This window comes from Phyllostomus discolor, chromosome 8 (genome assembly GCF_004126475.2).
Source record: "Phyllostomus discolor isolate MPI-MPIP mPhyDis1 chromosome 8, mPhyDis1.pri.v3, whole genome shotgun sequence".
In the NCBI taxonomy this organism is placed as follows: Eukaryota; Metazoa; Chordata; class Mammalia; order Chiroptera; family Phyllostomidae; genus Phyllostomus; species Phyllostomus discolor.
In genome coordinates, this window is record NC_040910.2 from 62,027,352 (window position 1) to 62,048,630 (window position 21,279).

General features: G+C 47.4%; 1 protein-coding gene across 2 annotated transcripts in view; it reads left to right on the forward strand.

The window, feature by feature from the left end:
- SLC47A1 (solute carrier family 47 member 1) overlaps window positions 1–21,279 on the forward strand; it is a 63,927-nt gene that overhangs the window by 14,153 nt on the left and 28,495 nt on the right. For both annotated transcript variants that reach the window (XM_028534553.2, XM_036032909.1), the window contains exons 2-6: window positions 8,867–8,968; window positions 10,507–10,575; window positions 16,879–17,027; window positions 17,908–17,950; window positions 20,186–20,230. In XM_028534553.2, the coding sequence (XP_028390354.1) occupies window positions 8,867–8,968; window positions 10,507–10,575; window positions 16,879–17,027; window positions 17,908–17,950; window positions 20,186–20,230 (408 nt within the window). The remainder of the gene's footprint in view (window positions 1–8,866; window positions 8,969–10,506; window positions 10,576–16,878; window positions 17,028–17,907; window positions 17,951–20,185; window positions 20,231–21,279) is intronic.

Genomic DNA, 21,279 nt, shown 5'->3' on the forward strand with positions numbered 1-21,279 from the left:
TGAAGGGGAAGGGGTGAGGACATCCTAATATTTCCTGAACACCTTGAGTTCTGGACCCCATTTCAAATCCCTATTTGGGGTCCCCTTCTTGGCTGCACCCTGTTACAGTGGGATGATAATTGCCTGTGGCAGACTGACTTCCTCAGGTGTGGGAGAGTGAGACTTGGGAATTTTCCCAGTCTCTGAGAATTTCTCTGCATTCCTCCTGAGGGCATCAGCCATTTAATCAGACCTGGAAAAGTAGAAAGGAAATGGATCTCAGAACAGAGCAGAGAAGTGAAATAGTTTGGTTGAAAACTTGTTTCTGAACACTGTTTTGGAATAATGGAGCTGTGGATAATGCTTTGGTTAGTATGCTGCTTCCAAGTTGCCCCTGTCTGCTCACTTACAGTTTCGGGGAGCCCAGGTGGCAGTAAGGGAACCTGTATTCAGGTTTGGGAAGGAACCAAACCCCTAGGCTCTGTAAGCTGAGCCTGCATGTATGGTGGGGATTGGACAGCAAGCCATGTGGGTGCACAGCCATTTTGGGCAAAACGGAGGATGAGCCACATAAGTGCCCCACCACGGAGGACTGAGTGTGCATGGGCATCGCCATCTTGGATGACCCGTCATACATGGTTGTCACCATCTTGGACGACCCAGTGTGCATGGGTGCTGCTATCTTGGATGATGGGTCACGTGAGAGTTCTGCCATCTTGGAACTGGACAAGGTGGTGGGCTAAGGATTATCTTCAGATTATGGGCTATATGCTGCTGCTGTGTGGGCACTGCACCAGTCAGGTTCTCTGTGTAACTGGTTCTGATAGGGAGGGCTCTGGTTCTGAAGGTCATGAACTGGGATCCAAGGGTGAGCATCTGATTTGTATGGTGTTTGTAGGGTCTAAGCTTCAGAAAGTTGCAGGACGTCCCTGCGAATTCAGGGACTTTTAGTGGAAGGTGCCTATAGTGATAGGGACTTTTGACTGCCAGATACTGAGTTTTAGTCCTTCCCAGTGTGGGAAAGGAACAGGGATTAAAACTGAATTATCGTTACTTTGGGATGGGTAAAACTATGTAGGGAAGGTAAAAAATTTGAACTTTGAGGAAAGGAAACCTCAACTACTCGTTTTCTGGTTTTATGGGAATGTGGTTTCAATTTGGTTCTGTTTCTGATCAGAAATCCTCTGTATCTGAAGACCTAGTTAAGGTCACCTGTAAGACCTAGGAAAGGTCACCTGTAACCAGTTAGGGAGAATGCCTTTGCTGCTTGGGACCCAGGGAGGGTCATTCTGGGCTAATGAGTCTTTCAGGCTGAGGCAAAGGAGCATGTCTCTACCAAGAGACTGGGCCTGAAAGAGCACATCTCTGCAGAGGCACCAGTGGATGAACTTGTACAAGAAAATGTCTCCACCTGTATACTGTTCTTCTGGAACTCTGTGTTTTGGATTTTGCTCTGTATCTGCTCTGAAAAGGAAATTAAGGTTTCTAGGGAAGGTTAAAACTTCCTATTCTGTAGGAAAGTGAACAAGGGAAAGTGTAAGACATGTAGATGAAAAAGGTGTATAAAAGGATATAGAAAGTTTGTGAATGTTGCGGAAGGTCTATGGGAAGCTATAAAGGTAAATGGAAATGTGAAAGTTTTGAACTTGAAGGAAAGGAAACTTCAGCTAAATCAAGGTTTTCCAGAGAGTATGAGGCATGAAAATGAAGAGGGTTTGCAAAGGTTATAGAAGTTTGTGAAAGTTTTAGAAAGAAATTATGTGGTGTTAGTAATGGAAGGTATTAGGCATGGAAAAGCAATCTTGGTGGATATCAGAAGGAAAAGGATTTTCCTTCACCCTTTGTATTTTTCTCCCACCTGATCCCTCCAGAATTTGGCATTCTGAAAGGAATGAGTGAGGACATAAGGTTTCTTTGCATAAATCCAATAAGACTGGTCATTAATGGTGATTTTGTTAACCAAGATTTTGACTGGAATGCCACACCTGAAGGAGGCATGTCTGGGTTCTGGATGTCACCAGAAAGCCCTGAGGAACTGGGATTGACTTGCAAAGCTAGTGAAAGCCCATGAGAAAAACGGTGGTACTTTGGTTGGTTGTGCAGTTTGTGGTAGTCTTTCCAGGGAAGGAATGAAGGTTGCTTTTCTGAAAGATGGCTAAAAAGGAACCTATAGGCATAGTGGATGTCTCGTGGATTTGAGTGAAACAACTGGTACTGGTAAAGCCAGATGGCAGATGTGTGGCTCTGCTTCTGTGCCCTGAGGGGTAGACTGAAAAGTCAATCTAAAGGCTCCCTGTGTGAGTACTAGCAAAGCAGACTTAAAGATAGGTGAAGGAAAATTACAATGCTCAGTATTGAACATCGGAATGGCACAGCTAACTGTCTTGAAAGTTTGTTTTCATTTGGAAGTTGATACTGGGTTTGTAATATCACCAAAGATGTACAATTTACAGGTACGAAGGACCTGTCAAATTGCCACTGTTAGACATCATTGCAGCAAAGGCCTTGCAACTGGATGTCTTCCCAAAAGTCAGTCTCACAGACACAGAGACTGGCTTGAGGATCATTGTGTGAATTAATGTGTGTTCTTCCTTCTGTTTTCATAGGACATATGTCTATCACCTCATCACCTGAGTGATTGGTTGCAATATAGACCTAACTTAAGGAGCCTATCTTCATCATCACCCCCCTGAGACTCAACAGTTTGGCTGAACTAAATGATTGGGTTGGTGAAGGGTTGGGGTGATTTGTCAGCCTCACTTTAGAACTGATTTTAACTTTTCTGTCCTATTGGCTTGGACAGAAAGGGCTCAGAATGTCTGAAAGGAGGGAAACCCTAAAATATTCCCTTCAGCTGGAGCTAAGTACAGTGACCCACAAGGGCTTTGGATAGGCGTAGCATGCCTTGTACACCTTCCTCCAGATAAGCCATTCTTTACCTAAGTCCCTGCCTTTGTCATTTAGTGGTTATGATTTAATTGTGCCTTCCAACTCTCTTGACAAGTCTGTCACCTCCAGAATATGACAAGGATGCCAACTGGCCAGTAATGCCAACCTTTGGACATTGAGCCTATAATTTCCTGGAGAAAGTCCAGTGACCTGGATTCTGTAAGGTCCTTCCACTTATGGGAATGGCACCCTCTATGCTGCCCCCCCTTTCAGGGAATCCCTGACCCAAGTGTAGGTAGGACAACATCCATGTCCAGCCAGAAGTAGCTATAAGAAGATGAGACCTTTGCCCATTGTTCTTTAGAGGTTGTATATCTGAAAGGGGGATTTGTAATAGGGTGCAGCCGGGGGGGGGGGGGGGGGGTCCAAATAGGGATTTGTAATAGGGTACAGAACTCAGGGTGTCCAGAAAATATTGAAAAAATATATACATATAGGTTGTCCTCACCCCTGCAAGTCTGAACTGGGGGATGGGACACATGGAACAGGGCCATTGAGAGTTGTTCTGAATAGCAACAGTTTTGCAACTAACCTCAGGCATGGTCATTTAACATATCTATAACTTTTAACTGGTTTCATGGATATGTTAAATAACTGTGGCCATACTTTGAGCCAAGGGGATGGGAGTGACTTCTACCCAGGATGTAACTGGAGGCAACTCCTCTTGGTTACAGAGTCTGCATGAGAGCTTGGAGATGATTGGCTTCATGCCATGGGGCCACGCCTGCCTGGACTTACTATGGCAGCCCAGAAAAGCTGGAAAAATATGGGAATGCTGGCAGGTATAGCCAATTGTAGAAGGAGTCAGAAATAGGGTTGCAGAGGAAGATTGGTGCTGGGATTTAAACTGAGACATGGCAGCCATGCTAGGTGGGGACCACAAGGCTTTGGGGTGCTCCTTTTGCCACATGGCTTAGGGAGCAGGAGAGACCTTGCTGGTAAGAAAAGGGCTGAAAGAACTCTTGCTGGTTGGCCATTAGAAGGTGCCACATGGTTTTGGATTAACTGAGGATCCTGGCAGTGACACAGCTGATGGTGCTGGGAACTGAGGGAGGCTGGCCAGCCAAGCACAGATTACTGGGAAGAACCGGGGGCTGCCTGAGCCATGGACTTCTGTTTCTTTTCCTGAGATACGGTACCTTAGACTTGGCAAGGGGAGAAGGAAGGACTGTGTACATTTGTGGGTATTCCAAGGGACTTTGGGATTTTAATGAAGACACCATTAAGTCATTACTCTTAAGTCTGTATAACTTTTGAATAAATAATCCCTTTCTCTTTCACCAGTCTCTTACATTGAGAGCTATAATTCCCTGGCAGTGGGCAAGGTGAATCTAGTACAGGGGGACCCCAAGAGAAGGGAGGGTCCATTCGGTAATAGTATTTTATCCCTGTGCCCCACCACCCACTGGTCCGTTCTGTAATAGGACCTTTTTATCCAACCAAATGGTTGGTCAGCAATGCATCCTTTGTGTTAATTTATGACCAAGAGAGGAATGTGTGGAAGAAAAGGGGCCATATATTAACCTGACAAGCTCAGTGGAGGCCTGTGAGAAAGCCTTACAAACTCAGACCATAAATAACCAAAAAGGATGGTCTAAAATGAAATCTTATTAACTAAAAGCAGTTCATGTTGGGTAGCCATGTCCTAGGCCAGTAGTTTTCCCTAACAAAGGTCAATGTTTACCTTAACTGAGCCTGCCTATTTGTCTTTTTGCATCGATGAACGGACCCTTGGAATGTCAAGGTAACTTCCTTTTTTTCCCCAAAACCCTTGGATACAAGGTGATACCACAAACCTCATTGTTGCTGTTGTCATATTAATTGTTGGCTGTTAACTGTCCTGTACCCATCTATATAAAAGTAGTGTGTCTATCATTTAACCTTTGATCCAATCCCAGAGGTCCACCCTCCACTTTGCTTTCTCCTGCCTCCTGTAATCTATCACCAATGGACTTCATGTAACCCCCTTATGTATCCTCCTTTTATTCTAGTGTACAAAGTAAGGTGTTAAGCTGCCCTTCCCTGGAGCATTCCTCAAACTGTTGAGGTGTTGCTTCCTGGCAATTGTCAGTTTGGCTCAAATAAACTCACCAAAAATTCTATACAGGTTTGAATGTTTCTTACATCGATAGTTCCAGCAAAGAAAGAATGCAGAGCCAGACTCAGACTATAAGAGAGAGTTTATTTAGAAAGTTACAGAGGCAAAAGAAGGTCCTTTGGAAGAAATGGGCTCAGGAAACATGTTAAAGGGACAAAAGCAGGGCCTTTGGAGCTTAGGAGGGAGAAAGGTAAGGTAATGTTCTAGGGGCAGGCTTGTGAGGGGAAGAGGGGAAGGGGGAGAGCTCTGGGCCCTTTGTCTTGAGGGTTTTGAAACTGGGGACTTAGGGGAGGGTAGCGATAGAATATTCATCTACTTTATGCTGCTGTGCCCACATGAGATTTGTTCCCCTGACTCCATCCGTACTTTGGTGTGGTTGGCGCAAAGGGCACTAACCGGATTTCTGCGATCCGTCTCCCCGAGTAGGTGATTTAAGCTATTTACCCTCTGTTTGGGGAGAAGTGTGAACCATTCACCCTTAGGTGTCCTTGGTTAGGGAAGGTAGGATTTTGAGATTTACTAGATGGCCAGTTAACTGTCCCTCTTAGTTTCCCTGTTCTACTTGTCCTGGCTGACTGGCCTGTCCCAGAAAGACAAATGTGTGTGAGTGGCTCCTTGTGGGGAATGGACGTTCCCTTGCTTGAAAAGGTCACTGGGTGGTAGGAATTTTAACCTACCTTATGGGACCACCATCATATATATTAGGTTCACCATTGACCTTGTCAACTGAAAAGTAATATCAATCAGACGTTTCATCTCCAAAAAAAGATCTCTTTGGGGAAAAAGAGAAAGGTGGTGATAGACCTGGGATTAGGCCAGGAGGAGCCTGAATGAAGTAATCAGAGGCAGAGCCCCAAACTGCCCCAATGGTGGAGGTGTGACACTCAGGCTTCTGCTCCCTGTCCCAGGAGCTGCAGTGGTTGGCAGGGGCCCCCCTCTGAGGAGCCTGGGGTCACTGTAGGGGAGGCCCAGGGCCTCTGTTCCCCTCCTTTAGGCTCCAGGTCTGTCCTCCAAGTTCGCTTCACAGCCATACTCCTGGCCTCAGCCTGAGTCCCTTCCTGAGCCAGGTCTGGGGATTTGTTCAAGGAGTTGTTTGGCCCACCCTGCCTGCCCTCTTCAAGAGGCTGTTGCTGAGAGAGCTCTCACCACCAGCCACCTCCGCCATGGACCAGACAGCCCCAGAGAGGCTCGATCCCTATGCTGGTAAGTCAGCCCAGGCTCTCTCCCCAGGCCTACAAGGGTTCCGCTGAGTTGCTGCTGATTTTGTTATATTTCTGACCTCCGCAAAAGCAAGAACACTGTCTTGTCTACACCACACCACATACACCTCAGTTTGAAGAGGCCTTGAAATTGGGATGTGGAGGCTGGATTAAATTTCCCTTCCCACCTCTCTACGCAAACACACACTTTAGCACTACCTGTGAAAACTTGAAATATGTATACCCTTTGGCAACAATTACACTCTTAAAGGGTATCTTCCCCTAAGTTTACAAAGAAATGTGTGCAAGTGAGAAGTTCATTATTGTGGACACTGTGGATTGAATTAATAACTGATGTGTTCATGCAATGGGAAAGGAAAAAGATTGCAGCCAGTGCATGCAGACATTATAAGCCACATGAACACTGCGTGGTGTCTGAGATGGAGAAGTACACATACAATACTAATCGGAGGGAAAGGGAGTTAAGGGGAGGGACAGCTACCCCCATAGAGCTTTACCGTGAGCATAGAGTTTTTCTGGCAGGATTTTTGTGATGATATACCATTCGTTGCTCCTCCCAGAACCCCTAGCTCCTCCCACAGGCCCATGTTTATTTCATCTCTCTGTCATAATATTCATCATGTAAATGTCATCACTCATCCTGAGAGATTCCCATTCTCCACCTGAGTGAGTATGTTCTGTGCACCACGATTTGTAAGATCAGAATCTGGGGAGCTGCCCAAAGGCCTGACTGAAGAGGAGGCGGAGCACGATTTTGTGAGAAGCTGTGAAAAAGTTGACCTGTGGCCTTCGGGGACTCAGGGTACTGCAGCGGAAATGAGTAGGGGAAAGCAGACCCTGTGACACAACTGACTGCAATGATTTATGCTCATAAAGGCTTAAGAGACAAGCACCTGAAAAATTGGAGAGTGAGGCTGAGTTTACAAAAAGAAAGGACGCTGTGACCTTTAAAGTAGTATAAACTCACAAAGAGACACCAAGCTCCACTGAACAAAACCACAGGGTTATCTGTTCGGGTGGTTGTGTGCCTCCTGGTGTGGGCCCACGGGATCTGTCAGCTCTCACTTGGGTTCTGCAGATTTGGGCTCTTCATGCCAACTGTTTTTATTTACATGCTGCCCCTCAGCTTTCCCCTGTCACTCGCCTTCTGCCTCATTTCGGCTTGCTTTGACAATGCATTCTAAGGGCATCCCCTGTGCTGAGCAGCAGGAGGCCTTGCTGGAGGTTGGAGTCACACTTGGTTTCTGAGTGGTGAGAGAGGCACCTAGGTCATGGTTGGTCGGAAGCTGATGCAGAAAAGGTGGGCTCCCCCACTGCCGCATGGTTTGGAGCAGGCTTCTCATGTCTTAAGATCTGGGTCAATCAGCAAAGTTGAAAACTCCACAAATGTGGATTCTGGGAAGGGAAGAGGGCTGTTGTCTGAAACACCAGGGGCAGGAACCTGGTTAGGTCCCAACATTTCAAATTTGGACCCGTTGTGGTATTGGTTGTGTGGGGGCTGACGGAGGTGAGGAGTAGCAGCTGCCACTGGGAACCCAGGAGAGACAGAGTCTTGTCTGAGCTCAGAACTGAGGAGTCTGTTTCCCGTGAAGAGCTCAGCAGCGGTGCTGCAGCAGCAGCAGTGAGTCTTTGGCACCTGTTCTCTTTCCTCAGGAGCAGGAGAGTCCGAGGGATGCACCCCTTGGACCACAGGAGCCTCCAAGGAGAGAGGCTTTCCTATCACGTGCTGGACTGGTGGTCTGGTGAGGGGTGAGGGGAGATGGGAAGTGGTTTTAAATTAAGTGCTTTAGCCCTGGCTGGTGTGGTTCAGCGGACTGAGCGCCAGCCTACAGGCCAAAAGGTTGCCAGTTCGATTCCCAGTCAGGGTACCCACCTGGGGTGTGGGCCAGGTCCCCAGTTGGGGGCATGTGAGAGGCAACAGATTGATGTTTCTCTCCCTCTCTTTCTCCCTTGTCTCCAAACACAAGCAAATAAAATATTAAAAACAAAATGAACTAACTGAAGGAAGTGAAACAAGTGTTACAGAGCAATTCACAGTGGTTCCTGCAATTGAGAGGAAGAATAGCTCATAGTTCGAGAAGCTGAATTTGCTCTCATTTGAGGCTGCACAGAGTTCAAGAATTAATGGTCCTCTGCAGACTGGTAACACTCCACACCAAGATTCCAGATCCCACTGGCCTTCCAGTTGGATGGTGTTACTTCTGCCTCAGCTGCCCCTGTCTGTGGGCTTTCTTGCTGCCTGTTGGAGGCTGTATTCTTCCCAGTTCTCACTGTGAATCTGGGATAGCAAGGGGTTTCTCTCAGAAGATAGCTTCTGAAAATTTCAGAAATATACATGTCATCTATGGCAGGAGAATCTAAAGTGAAAACTTAAGAAGCTTGGAAGCTTTTAAAACTGTGATTCTGATAGCAGTTACAAATGAGCTTTTTAATGTCTCTAGAAGCCCACTAAAAATCCCACTTTGACCTGTGCAAGCTAGCAGATGCCACTAAAAGCTTGACTTCTGACTGGGGTTGATTCAGAGAGGGTGGGGCTGCCCCAGGAACCACACCCCTCTCTCTCCACAGCGGTGGTTGGCTGGCATCCATATGTAACTTTTCGTTTTTGGTCTCTCCCCAGTTCTTGGCCCAGCTGATGGTGTTCCTGATCAGTTTCATAAGCTCCGTGTTCTGTGGCCACCTGGGGAAGCTGGAACTGGATGCTGTCACGCTCGCAATCGCAGTGCGTAGGAGCTGCTCTCACACATTGGCATCGGGTGTGCCTGCTGTCCATATTAGTTTCCTCTTGCTGCTGTTAGGAGCCGCCACGCTTCTCAGCTTAAAGCAATGCGAATGGATTACCTAGCAGTGCTGGAGTCAGGAGTCTGCAGGAGTCTGTTGGGTTTCACTGAGCTAACCAAAATCAAGGTGTTGGCAGGGCCTCGACCTTAATTCTCCTGCACCCTGTGACTTCACATGTTCCCACGCTCCGGGGGTTAGGACAGGGACATCTGGGAGGGACCATTATGCTGTCTACCACATCAGCTTTGTGCCACACCTGGGAGAAGAAAATTGAAAAAGAGGGTTCAGCACTGACGTCAGAAGAAACTCGATCTCTGCCCCCACCCAATGACTTGTACGTCTCACTGAGAGTCCCACTCTAGAAATGGGACTGGAAGATGATCTGGGTATCTAAACCCCAAATCAGAAAGAACCCTAAATCCTCCTTAGATCTTATGTACAAATCCCCCCAAACCAGAGGGAGATGTCATTGACTTTTGCCGGGGCTTACCTGGCTATGCTTGGCCAGCAGGCCCTGGCCAACTTGTTGGTTCGGTCAGCTAGGTATTAGAAAAGTAGACTCAGTGGCTTTCAGCAACTGTGCTCCTGCTCTCCTCTGCTTCCAGTTCCCCTTTGCTCCTGCCCTGACCAGGCTCACACTCACCAGTCTGCTACATCCAGGCATTGGAGTTGTTATCTGTGAACTGTGCAAGGCAACTCAGAAGTAGTCCCCAGGTATAAACAGATTATTTTGCTTTTAGGGGGCAACATGGACAATCCTAGGCTAAATTATCCTTTTTGTTTTTAATGTTTGGCAGTTTGGGGGAAGACAGAAAGGTGTTCAGCTAGCCTCTAGTATCTTCTCTTTGGTCAAAGGAGTACAAGAGAGCTGGTGTGGAGTGGGCTGTCACCCTGGGCATCTCCCTGCAGCTCAGGTGGTGGTAGCAGGTCCAGTCAAGGACAGCATCAGATGTCCTGCTATGCCACTCCCAGATCAGATGTTGCTGCCTTGGGCCTCCCAAGGCTCCAGTGACCCCAGGGTTTTGTTGCTGACCTGGTCAAGACAGGTACATCTAGAAGGCCTCTGGCATGGCCTTCACCTCAAAGACTTGCTCTGTGCTCCCAGAGTCCTTCAGGATGTTGTAACAAGCCATGCCTGGTCTTGAGCAAGGGCACTAACCCCAAACTGCCATTGTGCCACGTTGCCTGCCCCTGAGGAAGGATTTGTGTTCCTCTGATATGAGGGAGCAAAATGCTTAGGCTTTGAAAAAGAAAAAGGCTGAGTAATGAATTCTGGCCTTGCTCTTTCTTCCCTCTTGAAACTCGTGCTTGCCCTTCAGTTCAGCAGGCCAGTGGGTTTGGGTGGGGCTCCAGGCTGAGGACCGAGTCCATTGCGGTGGCGAGCTGTAGAGGCCCCTGTGGCTCTGACCCATGCACGGAGAATTTGCCCTGCTGCCTTCCTTGAATTCTGAGAGGCCTCTCCTTTGTATTTTTCCCCAGGTTATCAATGTCACCGGCATCTCCGTGGGATTTGGTTTATCTTCTGCTTGTGACACTCTCATGTCTCAGGTAAATGGAAGCCCCAGGTCACCTGCATGGTGACCTAGAGATCTCTCTTGAGTGTGTCTGGAAGAACCCCACCGGCAGCAGCAGCCCTGTGCACAGAGGGACAAAATGTTTGATGGCAAACCCTGGGGCGTTTTGCCAGCCATCAGTTCCAGCTCTCCTTGCCTGCTTTCTCTGAAGTGTGGCTGGGTGCCTGTCTCAGACCTGTGGGAGTGGTGTTTATCTGCATGTCTCCCTTATACTACATTTTGACCACATAAGGGACATTTTGTAAAAGTTTCTTCTGTCACTTTCCACATCATTGAGTTTGGGATAGTCTGTGGTTCTCAAACTTTAGTGTTCATCTCAGTGCCCTGGGGCCTTGTTGAGACACAACAAGTGGCCTGGGCTCCCCCTAGGGCATGCTGGTAAATGCTGAATGACCAGGTGTTGGTGGAGGAGTGTCCCTAAAACTCCCCGGCATGAGAACCCAGAGAAAGAGGCTGATGACCCTGTCACTGCATCTGGAGCTTATGAAGGGAATTCACAAGGGAGGCATGCCTCTGGTGGCCGGCACATCCACAGGGATGTCCTCTGCGCCACGTGGCAGGCATGAAGGGGTCACACAGGGCAGGTCAGGATGGGTGGGGCACTGTGGTGAGACCTGCCCTAGACAAGGAGAGGTGTTACATGCTGCCCCAGGCAGGGCAAAGCCTGTTCTAGGAACCAGCACCCTGTGGAGCATAGAGGAGGTGTCTGTCAGGCAGTCTGTGAGGAGACTTAGGGGACACACACCTGGGAAGAATGTCTTCTCCACATTCCCCCTCATGACCAGCTCCTACAATGTTCCATGCCTCCCTCTTCCCTGAGGCACCCTGAGAGATCAGTAAGAGGCTTCATTAGTGGAGATATAGCTTGCTTAGTCACCAACTGGACACATTAGGGACACAGTCCATAGCAACAATATAAACACGTGCAAGAAAAAGAAAGAATTAAAAGAAGCAACCCAAGTATTAGTGACAGTGTTTTCCATCACACCCCTGGATGGAGTGCCAGGTCCCCTAGACTTGGGGTTGGGTCACTTCAGGGGTTCACTTGAGCTTTCATGTGTTAATGAAGCAGAAATATTAGGAGATTCATCTGATATAAAATACACAACATTCAGCTGGGGTGCCCCCCCATAACTATTGATGCCACAGGAGCAGCAGAAGTCTAAGGCCAGAAAGGCCAGCATTCAGTAGGGACTTGAGCTGGGAGGTCTTCTTCTAGTGTGTCTCCGTGGGCATCAGGATGACAGGGTCCCGCGGGAGACTGAGAAGTTCCTCCCCATTCAGGGGTGTGAAGTAACTGACCCATCCTAGCAGAGTGTCCCTTCACAGATTCCAGTAATGGCCTCTGTTCCAGGGACAGTAGGTCTTGGTGCCCGCATTACCACAGCCCACTGGTCCCTGGCAGGCACCTGCATCATTGCTGTAGCCTTTGTTTTCACACCTTTGCCATGTGGGCTCCTTAGTCTGAATCCCTAATCTGACCTATGGGGCAATAGGCCCCATGGGTTGGTCATTTAAATATGTTAATGCCTGGAAAAGCACCTTGGTCTGCCTGGCAGAAGTCTGTCTTCCAGCTAATAATTTTATCTATGGCTGAAGGACACCCTTTTCCTGTTCTATGCACCCGCCTGATTGTGGGTTACAGGGGAAGTGGGACCTCCATTCAGAATCATGTTCTTCTGCCCATTCTTGTGCATCGTGTCCTTTGAAATGTGACCCCTCTCCCTGGTCACTATTTGATGAGGGTGCCCATGCACAGTACTTAAATTTCTCTAGTCCTTTTATGGTAGCAGCCTGATTAAACTGCCAACAGGGGAGGCCTGAGTTAAACCACATTTGGTGAGGACACACACCAGAGCCTATTTGGAGCCTTTACTCGAGGGGAGAGGCCAGTGTCCTCAGTTTGCCAGTCCCTCGCCCACCGGGGGGCTGCAGTGCATAGACAGACTTGTGCTGGCATCTTTGCCAACTCCATAGCCACTGCCCTTAGCTTAAGCTGCAGCCTCTCCTCCCTAGCTATGTGCCATCCTACGTGGGTACTAGGCTGTCTACTTCTTCAATGTACCCAATTTTTAGTGTCCATTGATAGGCCAGTTGCTATGGCACATCTTATTGCCAATGCATCTGCTTCCCGATTACCTGGAAGTGTAGATGCCTGTGGACAGAGACACGGGAAACAGTAACATCTGCCTCTGGCTTTTGCAAGTGAGCCCAAGTATCTTCCCACATCTCTTGTCCCTGTAAAGGTTTGCTCACAATTGTCCACTCCTCTGCCTGTCGTTGTCAGAGCCACAGAGTCAATCCCTTCAGAGCAGACCAACTGTCAAAACCAGGGTCAGTGGCCAGGTTCTTGTGTGATTACCAGGCAAACTACTCTAACTCAGGCCATTGGCTGCTGGGATTTTTCCTGTTTGCATTCAGATAGTGTCAGTGGGCCGCTGCCCGGTGACAACACCCAAGTAGACAGATTGCCTGGTTAGAGCCATGAGGCTCCAGCCAGCATTTCCCCTCCTGTTTTTGCAGGTCCAGGGGCTGATACAGGGATGGGAGAATGAGCATTTGGAGGTTCTGTATATCCCACAGGACCTGGTAGCTGCTGAGCCCACTAGAGACAGGGCTGTGTACAGAGCGCTCCTCTGTTGTAGGTGGGCACGCTTTTCCTCAGCATAGGAGACTGAGCCTTGCCAGAGGTGGGTCCATGGAACATGTTGTTGATTCACCCCTTGATGGGAAGGGAAGTTCTTAGGGTAGCTGGCTTTCTACCAGGGTGTATCTGTTTTCTGTCCCCTCCCACAGTTAGGACCAAAATCTAAAGGGTACTCTTTCTTTTTGCCATAATGCCCAGCTCATGCCTCCAAGGGTTATGGGAACATCCCATTCAAACAGCAGCCCCACCTGTGTGATCACCAGAGCTGATCTGTTAGACAAGCATTTTTGCTTTCTTAGAGACAGTCTAGTCCCACATATGTCCCTTCTTAGCCAGACATTGTAATGGGCAAAGGCATTGTGCTAAATGAGGTATAAACTTCACCAACACCGCAGAATTCCCGTAAAAGACTGTACCTGTTTCACATTTTATGATCCTTGATAGGCTTGTAGTTTGTCCATGACAGCCTTGGGGACAAAGCAGGTCTTACCCAACCACATGGTTTGGTTCCCCAGAACTTTGTTGTGGTGCCCAAACCTTGAATGCTCTGTAAATTCACTGCTTTATCAGTGGCCCGGGAAGGCCTGCGAGGTTTTCTGCAGCAGAGGCAAGCCTCATGGGTTCACATTTATGTCATCCCACAGAGGCTGCAAAGGAAACGATGACATGTCCCTAGCCACCACCCCATGGCATGTAGTGGGGTGATGTGAGTAGCCTTCAGGGAGCACTCAGAAGGCACACCAGTGGGAAACACAGCTCTAACAGTGTTTTTGCTAACTCTGAGAATATTAGCCTTGTGGCAGGTGATGGCTTCCCTCCATCCAGAATATACACATGCAACAAGGACACTTGGACCACCCATCCTGACTGGCAGTTCAATGAAGTCCAGTTTAAATGCATTAGGAGGCATGAAGGAATGCAAAACATGAAACACAGGCTTGCCAGGGAGCCCAGAGAACAAGGTGGCCATCTGGGTTTCCCACAGCCCCAACTCTTCATTTAATTCACAGCCATCATTTCCCCACCTTAGTGTCTGATCCGGGAGCAGACTGTAGCCATGTTATAGGACTGCAGGGTGGCAGAGTCTGGCCCTGAGGGGCTGCTTTTGCAGAAACAGAATGGGCTCCACCCACATGTGCCACTATCTGACACTCAGGTCCAGTCCTTTTAGTGTGACGATCAATTTTGACGACAGACTTCTTATGCCACGATGGCTCAGATTTCCAGGAATTTCACAAAATTTTTGGGACACTTATGTGCAAATTCAACATAAAGAAGGGTCAGTGTTATTTTTTATTTGACAGTGTTTCCCATATAATTTCACTATAACAGGTAAGCCTAGTTTAATATTTTTCTTTTATAAGGAGAGAAGACAAATCTTTTTAGGCATTCCAGGGGCCTCTAGAGTACCTCAAAGCTGTTTTAGGAAAGAGACTCTAATTTTGCATCATATTACTCTTGATATTTAAATTCATGCACTTGATTAATTCAGCTTGACCACACAGAATTTCTTTTGTGAAGATTACTTTTTATAAGCATTCTACTATATAACTCCTTTTTAATATTCAGATATTAAGTGTGAATATTATATTTTGTCCTGTTTTTCCTATTTCTATTCTGAAACAACCAGCCTCACTTTAGGACAAAATTACTTTCCTTTGTCACAAAAATATTTTTTATACCTTTTCCTTCTTTTAACTGAAAGCATATATTTTCCTTTTATCTTAATTAGAATTCTTAACACTTAAATAACTCTAAGACATGTTTGTTCTACATAAGCCAACAAACTTAAACTAGCTTTTATTTGTTAAAGATTAATCTTTGTATCATGTGACCTTGAAAAGCACGTGGGTTAGTTTCTGCATTTCTTGGGATTTTAGACTAGCCAGTCTTTATATGTGTTTATTTGTTTTTTAAGCCAATTAAACACAGCTCATTTACAGATTAGCATACAATCCAGAGGTAAAAAATACCACACATCTGCAGCAATGGATGGACACATGTGAACATACAAATACACATAGAGACCTTGTGGGCTCCATAAAAGAAGTGGGATCTGCCCTAGTTGCATGGCTCGGTTGGAACGTTGTCCCATATATGAAGTCCCATATTGTGGGCTTGATACTGAGTCAGGGTGCATACACAAGTTGCAGGTTCAGTCCCTGGTTGGGGTGCATATGGGAGGCAACCAAATGATGTTTCTCTCTCACATCTCTCTCTCCCTCTCTCTCACTCAAAATAAATAAGTATGTCATTGGGTGGGGGTTAAAAAAAAAGAAGTAGGACATAAAGAGACTTTCTTCCCTCCAAACTTTATCATCTAGTCCCAATGAACAGAGTTGCAGACAATATTTTATTATCTTTTTCTAGTTTCAGTGCATCCTCTAGTTTTCTAACCTGGCTTCTGCCTCCTGCTAGGTATTTGTGGCCAGCCAAACTGCCCATGAGAGGGGTCAGTTCTCAGCTGTGTCCATGTGCTTTCCTTCCTTGCCACAGCTAGTGTGTAAAGCAAATTTCTTCAAACAAATACATAAGATCAGCTGGCATTTTCAGAGCAGTACTCCATGTACTCCCATGGGAGTCCACAGGTCTAGAATATTGGCCACTGGCCCCCCATGGAGGTCATGGCTGACCTGGGATTTGTCCTGAGGATGCCTCTTTCCCAAGGTCCACTTCTTGGGTCTCCTGGCTGGCTCACCAATTATTACATGTAAAATTTCCCGGGGCTGAGAGACCAAAGAAAAGAGTGAGAACCATTCTTTGCATCCATTATTGCATCAAGAGTTTATTGAGGGAACTTACAAAGGAGTGCCTTGCACAGTAGTGAGATGACATGGATATTCTCCACACTACATGACAGGTGCTAGGGGCTTATATAGAACAGGGCTGGGGGGTAGGGATACAGGGATGTGACCCAACCCAATAAGTGAAAATGCCTTGTATGCTTGCCTGAGGCAGGGCCACAGTCTGCTTTAAGAATCAGCATGCCTGGGGAACAGGGAGGGGTTGAGTAGACAGTCTCCTCTGGGGGAACTGCTGCAAGCCATCTCTTTATGGCCAGGATCTAGCTGGTGGTGGGTGGAGGAGCAGGCAGGCAGCCTTCATGTCAAAAATAGTCTGTCCTCCACAGGGAGGGAAGGAAACATTGTGACTTGTATTGTTGGCTGATTCTAGTGGTGTAATAACGTCCTCTGTAGCTAATTTCCAGCTACCAGACATATGTCACCAAACAGGGACCTGGGAAGAGACATGCACAGTTTGGTGTTAGTAGGCCAATAGCAGCTGGCTCCAGCATGCCTTAGATATTGCATTTCTAACAAGTTTCCTGGTGATGTAACCCTAACTGTACATTAGAAGCACATGGAGAGTTTTTAAAATTATTGACATTCACCCCTCCTCCCTGGACCAGTGAAATCCAGGCCAGCTTTAGTGGGATCCTGGCATCAGTGTTTTAAAAATGTTCCCCAGTGATTCTTACAGACAGCAAAATTTGAGAATCACCAACACAGAAAGGATGCATTAGAGTTTTTATGATCATTTGTCTCTCCACAAGGCATGCTTGAAGGCCATTGTGGGGCAGTGGGGTGCCATTTCTGTACTAATGGGTTCATTTTGGCTGTGTGTACCCAGACCTACGGGAGCCCCAACAAGAAGCACGTGGGCGTCATCCTGCAGAGGGGCGCGCTTGTCCTGCTTCTTTGCTGCTTCCCCTGCTGGGCACTCTTCCTCAACACCCAGCACATCCTGCTGCTCCTCGGGCAGGACCCTGACGTGTCCAGGTAGGAGGGGTCCTGCCAGGGTGGGAGTAGAGCCATTTCAGCAGAGAGATGCTCCCATGCAAACTTAGCCTCTGGGAATTACCAAGGCCAGGGCCAGGGCCACACGGCACAAGGGGCTCAGCTGTCCTCAGCTGACTCCGAGCAGGCTGTGGTGCTTTCCCCCCGGTGGCACCTCACTCTAGACCCTCCCACACTGGGTGACTTCAGGGTGGATAGTTTTGAGAGAAATAAGATTTGAAACAGTCTTCATGTGAGATGGTTGTTTGTGGTGTTTATTTGTGGTTTTGTGGTTATTGTGCCACGGTATTAAATCACCTCGGTGCTTTTAAAACCCATCCCCACCTGGTCCTTCTTCCCTCTCAACACTGTCATAATTGGTCTGGAGTGTGGCTTTGACATTGGTGTCTTTCAAAGGTCACTTGGTGCTTCTAATATGCTGCCCAGTTTAAGACCCACTGGCTTAGTTGATAAAGACCTTTAAAATCCTTGTCTTAGACCAGTGGCTCTGAGCCCAGGGGATATTTGTCAATATGGGTGGTCATTTGTGGTTATCAGTGCTGGGGCATCAGTACTGGGAGAAGTCCAAGGCGCTGCAAACCATCTCAGGGCACACAGGAGAGTTTCCCACAGCAGAGAATTAACCAGCTTGGTGCTGAGTTTGAAAAATGCTGTCTTAGACATAAAGCCTTGGAAGAAGCAAGAGAGGTAATTTGGGTTATGAGATGACAGGTGCTATTATAAATTTTGACATTTGCTCCAGAAGTTAAGTTCATTAATTTGGAAGAGCCACTAATGTGAAAGGCAGTGACAGCTAGTTCATCCTGCCCTCCCTTCCCTTGAAATGAGGTCCTTCATCACCTTTTTTCTCTTTATTGTGTAGGCTCACCCATACCTATGTCATGATCTTCATCCCAGCTCTTCCTGTAAGTTTTCAAGGGCCAAGCGGTTCCCTTCTTGAGGCACACTGATGAACGGCAGCTGAGGCGCCCGGGAGCTCAATGATTAGTCGGATCGGCTTCACATGATTCCCACGTGTGGCGTTGGATCATTCAGGAAAGGGTGGTTTTAATTATGTCTGTGAAAGACACCAGTGTTTGTCCCTCAAGAAACACCAAGGTTGAGGTGACTCCAGGAGGCCACTGTCCTGAACTCCTAAGCTGGAGGGACCTCCAGGATCATCCATGGAGAGGAGTTCAGATTCTTGTCGTGCGTAGGGCTAAGTTCTTCTGCATCTCAGAATACCTGAAGGCCTCACTCTGAACCTTTAGACAGTTTTTTTTCTTCTTGAACATGATCAAACAAAACCATAAGTGTGTGTCAGTGTTTGACACAGACATGTGTGGTCAATGAACAGTCTAAGATGATATTATTCAGTTGGACACGGTGGCTGGACAGTTAGGTGCTGCTGCATGATATTTTGGACAGACTGCATATACAATGGTGGTCCTGTAAGATTATAATGGAGCTTCATGGGGAGAAACGAACTTTCCTTTACCCTTAAGGGCCTTCTGGCCAGTCAAATAATGAAATAGACACAAGACATATTAGCAAGAGAAAATAAGCAAATTTAATACATACTGTGGGTGAAAAGCGTCCACATACTCAACTCGACAAGCTCAAGGGAGGCCTTCCTGGCTGTCTTACAAACTCAGAGACCTAGAGTAACCACACAGGATGGTCTGAAAGTAAAACTTTTTAACTAAAATCAAGTTATGGTGGGTGGTCATGTCCTAGGCTAGAATCTTCCCTGACAAAGATCAGTCTTTAACTCAGCCTGTCTGTTGTCTAATTGCACCTATGAAAACAGACCTTTGGAAAGTCAGTGTACTCCCATTCTTGGCAGACCCCTCAGGGCACAACCCCCAACGAGAGCAGGAGACCACAGAGCCTCTCACTGTTATCTTGTTCTCCCATGTACCATCTCTATGTGCTGGACATGGTCACTGCTAACTGTCCTGCACCCACCCATGTGAAAGAAGTATGTGTCTACCTGGTTTACCTTCTGTTTGATCCCAGAAGTTTTCTCACTTTGCTTTTCCTGGTCACTTCCAGTAACTGCCCCTCCTCACCTGCTGCCAGTATGTTCTTTTGTCTTCAGCTCGAGATAATATTTAAGGTGGTGGCTTCAGCCATTTTGGTGAGTTACTCAGTTTTCCTAGGTCTCTTCCGTGTATACAGGAGGCATACGTGTTATTAAACTGTTGTTTGTTTTTCTCCTGTTAATCTGTCTTTCACTACAGGGATGGCTCAGCCAAGAACCCTAAAAGGTAGAGGAAAATGGTTCCTCCTCCCCTATAGAGCACTAGCCTATACCATGTCACCTAGATGTGTGGTGGGCTACACAGCCCAGGTGTGTGCAGGTGTACTCTGTGATGTTCACACAAGGACAGAGTCACCTAAGGAGGCATCTCTCAGAACACATCCCTGTGGTTAAGCAGTGAATGACTGAACTCCTTTGCTGGGGCTGTCCTAACAAAATACACAGAGTGGGTGGCTTAAACACAGAAATCTGTTTTCTCATAGTTTTGGAAGCAGTAAGTTCAAGGTCAGGAGACCACAGGGATGGCTTCCTCTGAGGCCTTTCTCCTCAGCAGGCTGACAGCCCCTCCTTGTACACACCCTTTGTGTCTCTTGTCTGCTCCTGAGCATACCAGGCCACTTGGACCAGGACTCATCCTAATGGTTTGATTTCAACTTAATCACCTTGTTAAAGGCTTTATTATCTCCAAATACACTCACATGGTGGGTGGTTAGGGCTTCAACATATGAATGGGGGCAGCACAATTCAGCCCTTTTAAGTAGCCATCTGCTCTCATAATTGGTATCGTGGCCTTTAATTTATTCTGAGATCTTAAAAGTTTAATATTCTTTAAGTATCACCACAAAGGACTGTAGTCTAGTCTACAAAAGGAGGTATGCCCTAGAGTTTGCCTGGGGCTTCTTTTACAGCCTGCTATCTGCAGAAAGGTCCTTGCCGTGCAGACAAGGACAGGCACTCCCAGAACGCAGGGTTGGGACACCCCAATTGGCCCCCACCCCCAATCCCTCCTCAGATGACATCCCTTGGCGGGAGCAAAGGACAATCCAATAGAGGGTGTCAGCTCTGTTGGCATGGCCAGGCCAAAATGTTAACACTCATCTCTGTTGTTCTCTTGTAGGCAACGTTTCTTTATACACTGCAGGTTAAATATTTGTTCACTCAGGTAATGCAGGCCTTTTTTCTTCTTGGGGGCGGGGGGCTAATGGGAGTTTACAGCTTTCAGGAGTTGGGGGCCTGGAAAGTATTCAGAGGTAAGGAAGACGGGAGCCTGAGTTACTGTGATGTTTCCCCATGTTGCACATGCAGGCCTTTGGTGTGGAAAGGTCTGTGAAGTAAGATATTAAACACACACACACATGCACACACACACACATTTGCCCTGGCCAGGTGGCTCAGTTGATCATCCCATACACTAAGAAGTTGAGGGTTCAATCCCCCGTCAGGTCATGTAGGAAGGCAATGGATTGGTGTTTCTCTCTCTCTCTCCACTCCCCCATCCCCTTCCTCTCTCTCTCAAATCAATAAATATCCCTGGGCAAGGATTTTTAAAAAGACACATTATTACTGGCCCTGGAAAATTCTTATGGGATCCCCACTTGGAAATACTGCCTTTGGCAGGAGGGGCTGGAGCACAGCATGTCCTGGCTTTGTGAGGTCAGTGGCTACCTGGGGGTGAGAGCCCAGCTGTCAGCTCTGGCCTGTCTGAGGAGGCCCCGCACTCAGCTTCGCGGTGGGGGTGGGGGTGGGGTGAAATCCCAAACTGTAACAAGACCTCACATCAGTCAGAGTTCTTCTCACGTAAGGGGTGAACTACCCTGTTAGGTAGTTGTGGCTTCGTGAGGCCAGCATGTAGGTAGTGGGTTTTCTCCCAGATGAGTCCTTGCAGGTAAGGGGCTTAGCAGTGGGCTGTGGCCTTACCAGCAGGCTTGCAGGACTGTGACAGCAAGGGAAGGGGGTGGAGTGAGCAGGGGGGGCATTTCCACCTATGTAATATTCATGAAATTAAGATGTTACCCTATCAATACAACAACAATATTTCAAATCTCTATTAGAACCACAATTACAGGCTCGAAATGTCTATAAAGAGGGGGAATCAGCATGTCTAAGCCCTACACCATCTGCTGGAGTGTGTAACCTTGTTGGCAGCTGTGTAGAAGTTCCAGCACATTGTGGGGCCTTCCCCGGACACTGTCTCCCCAAACATGGGGCCTC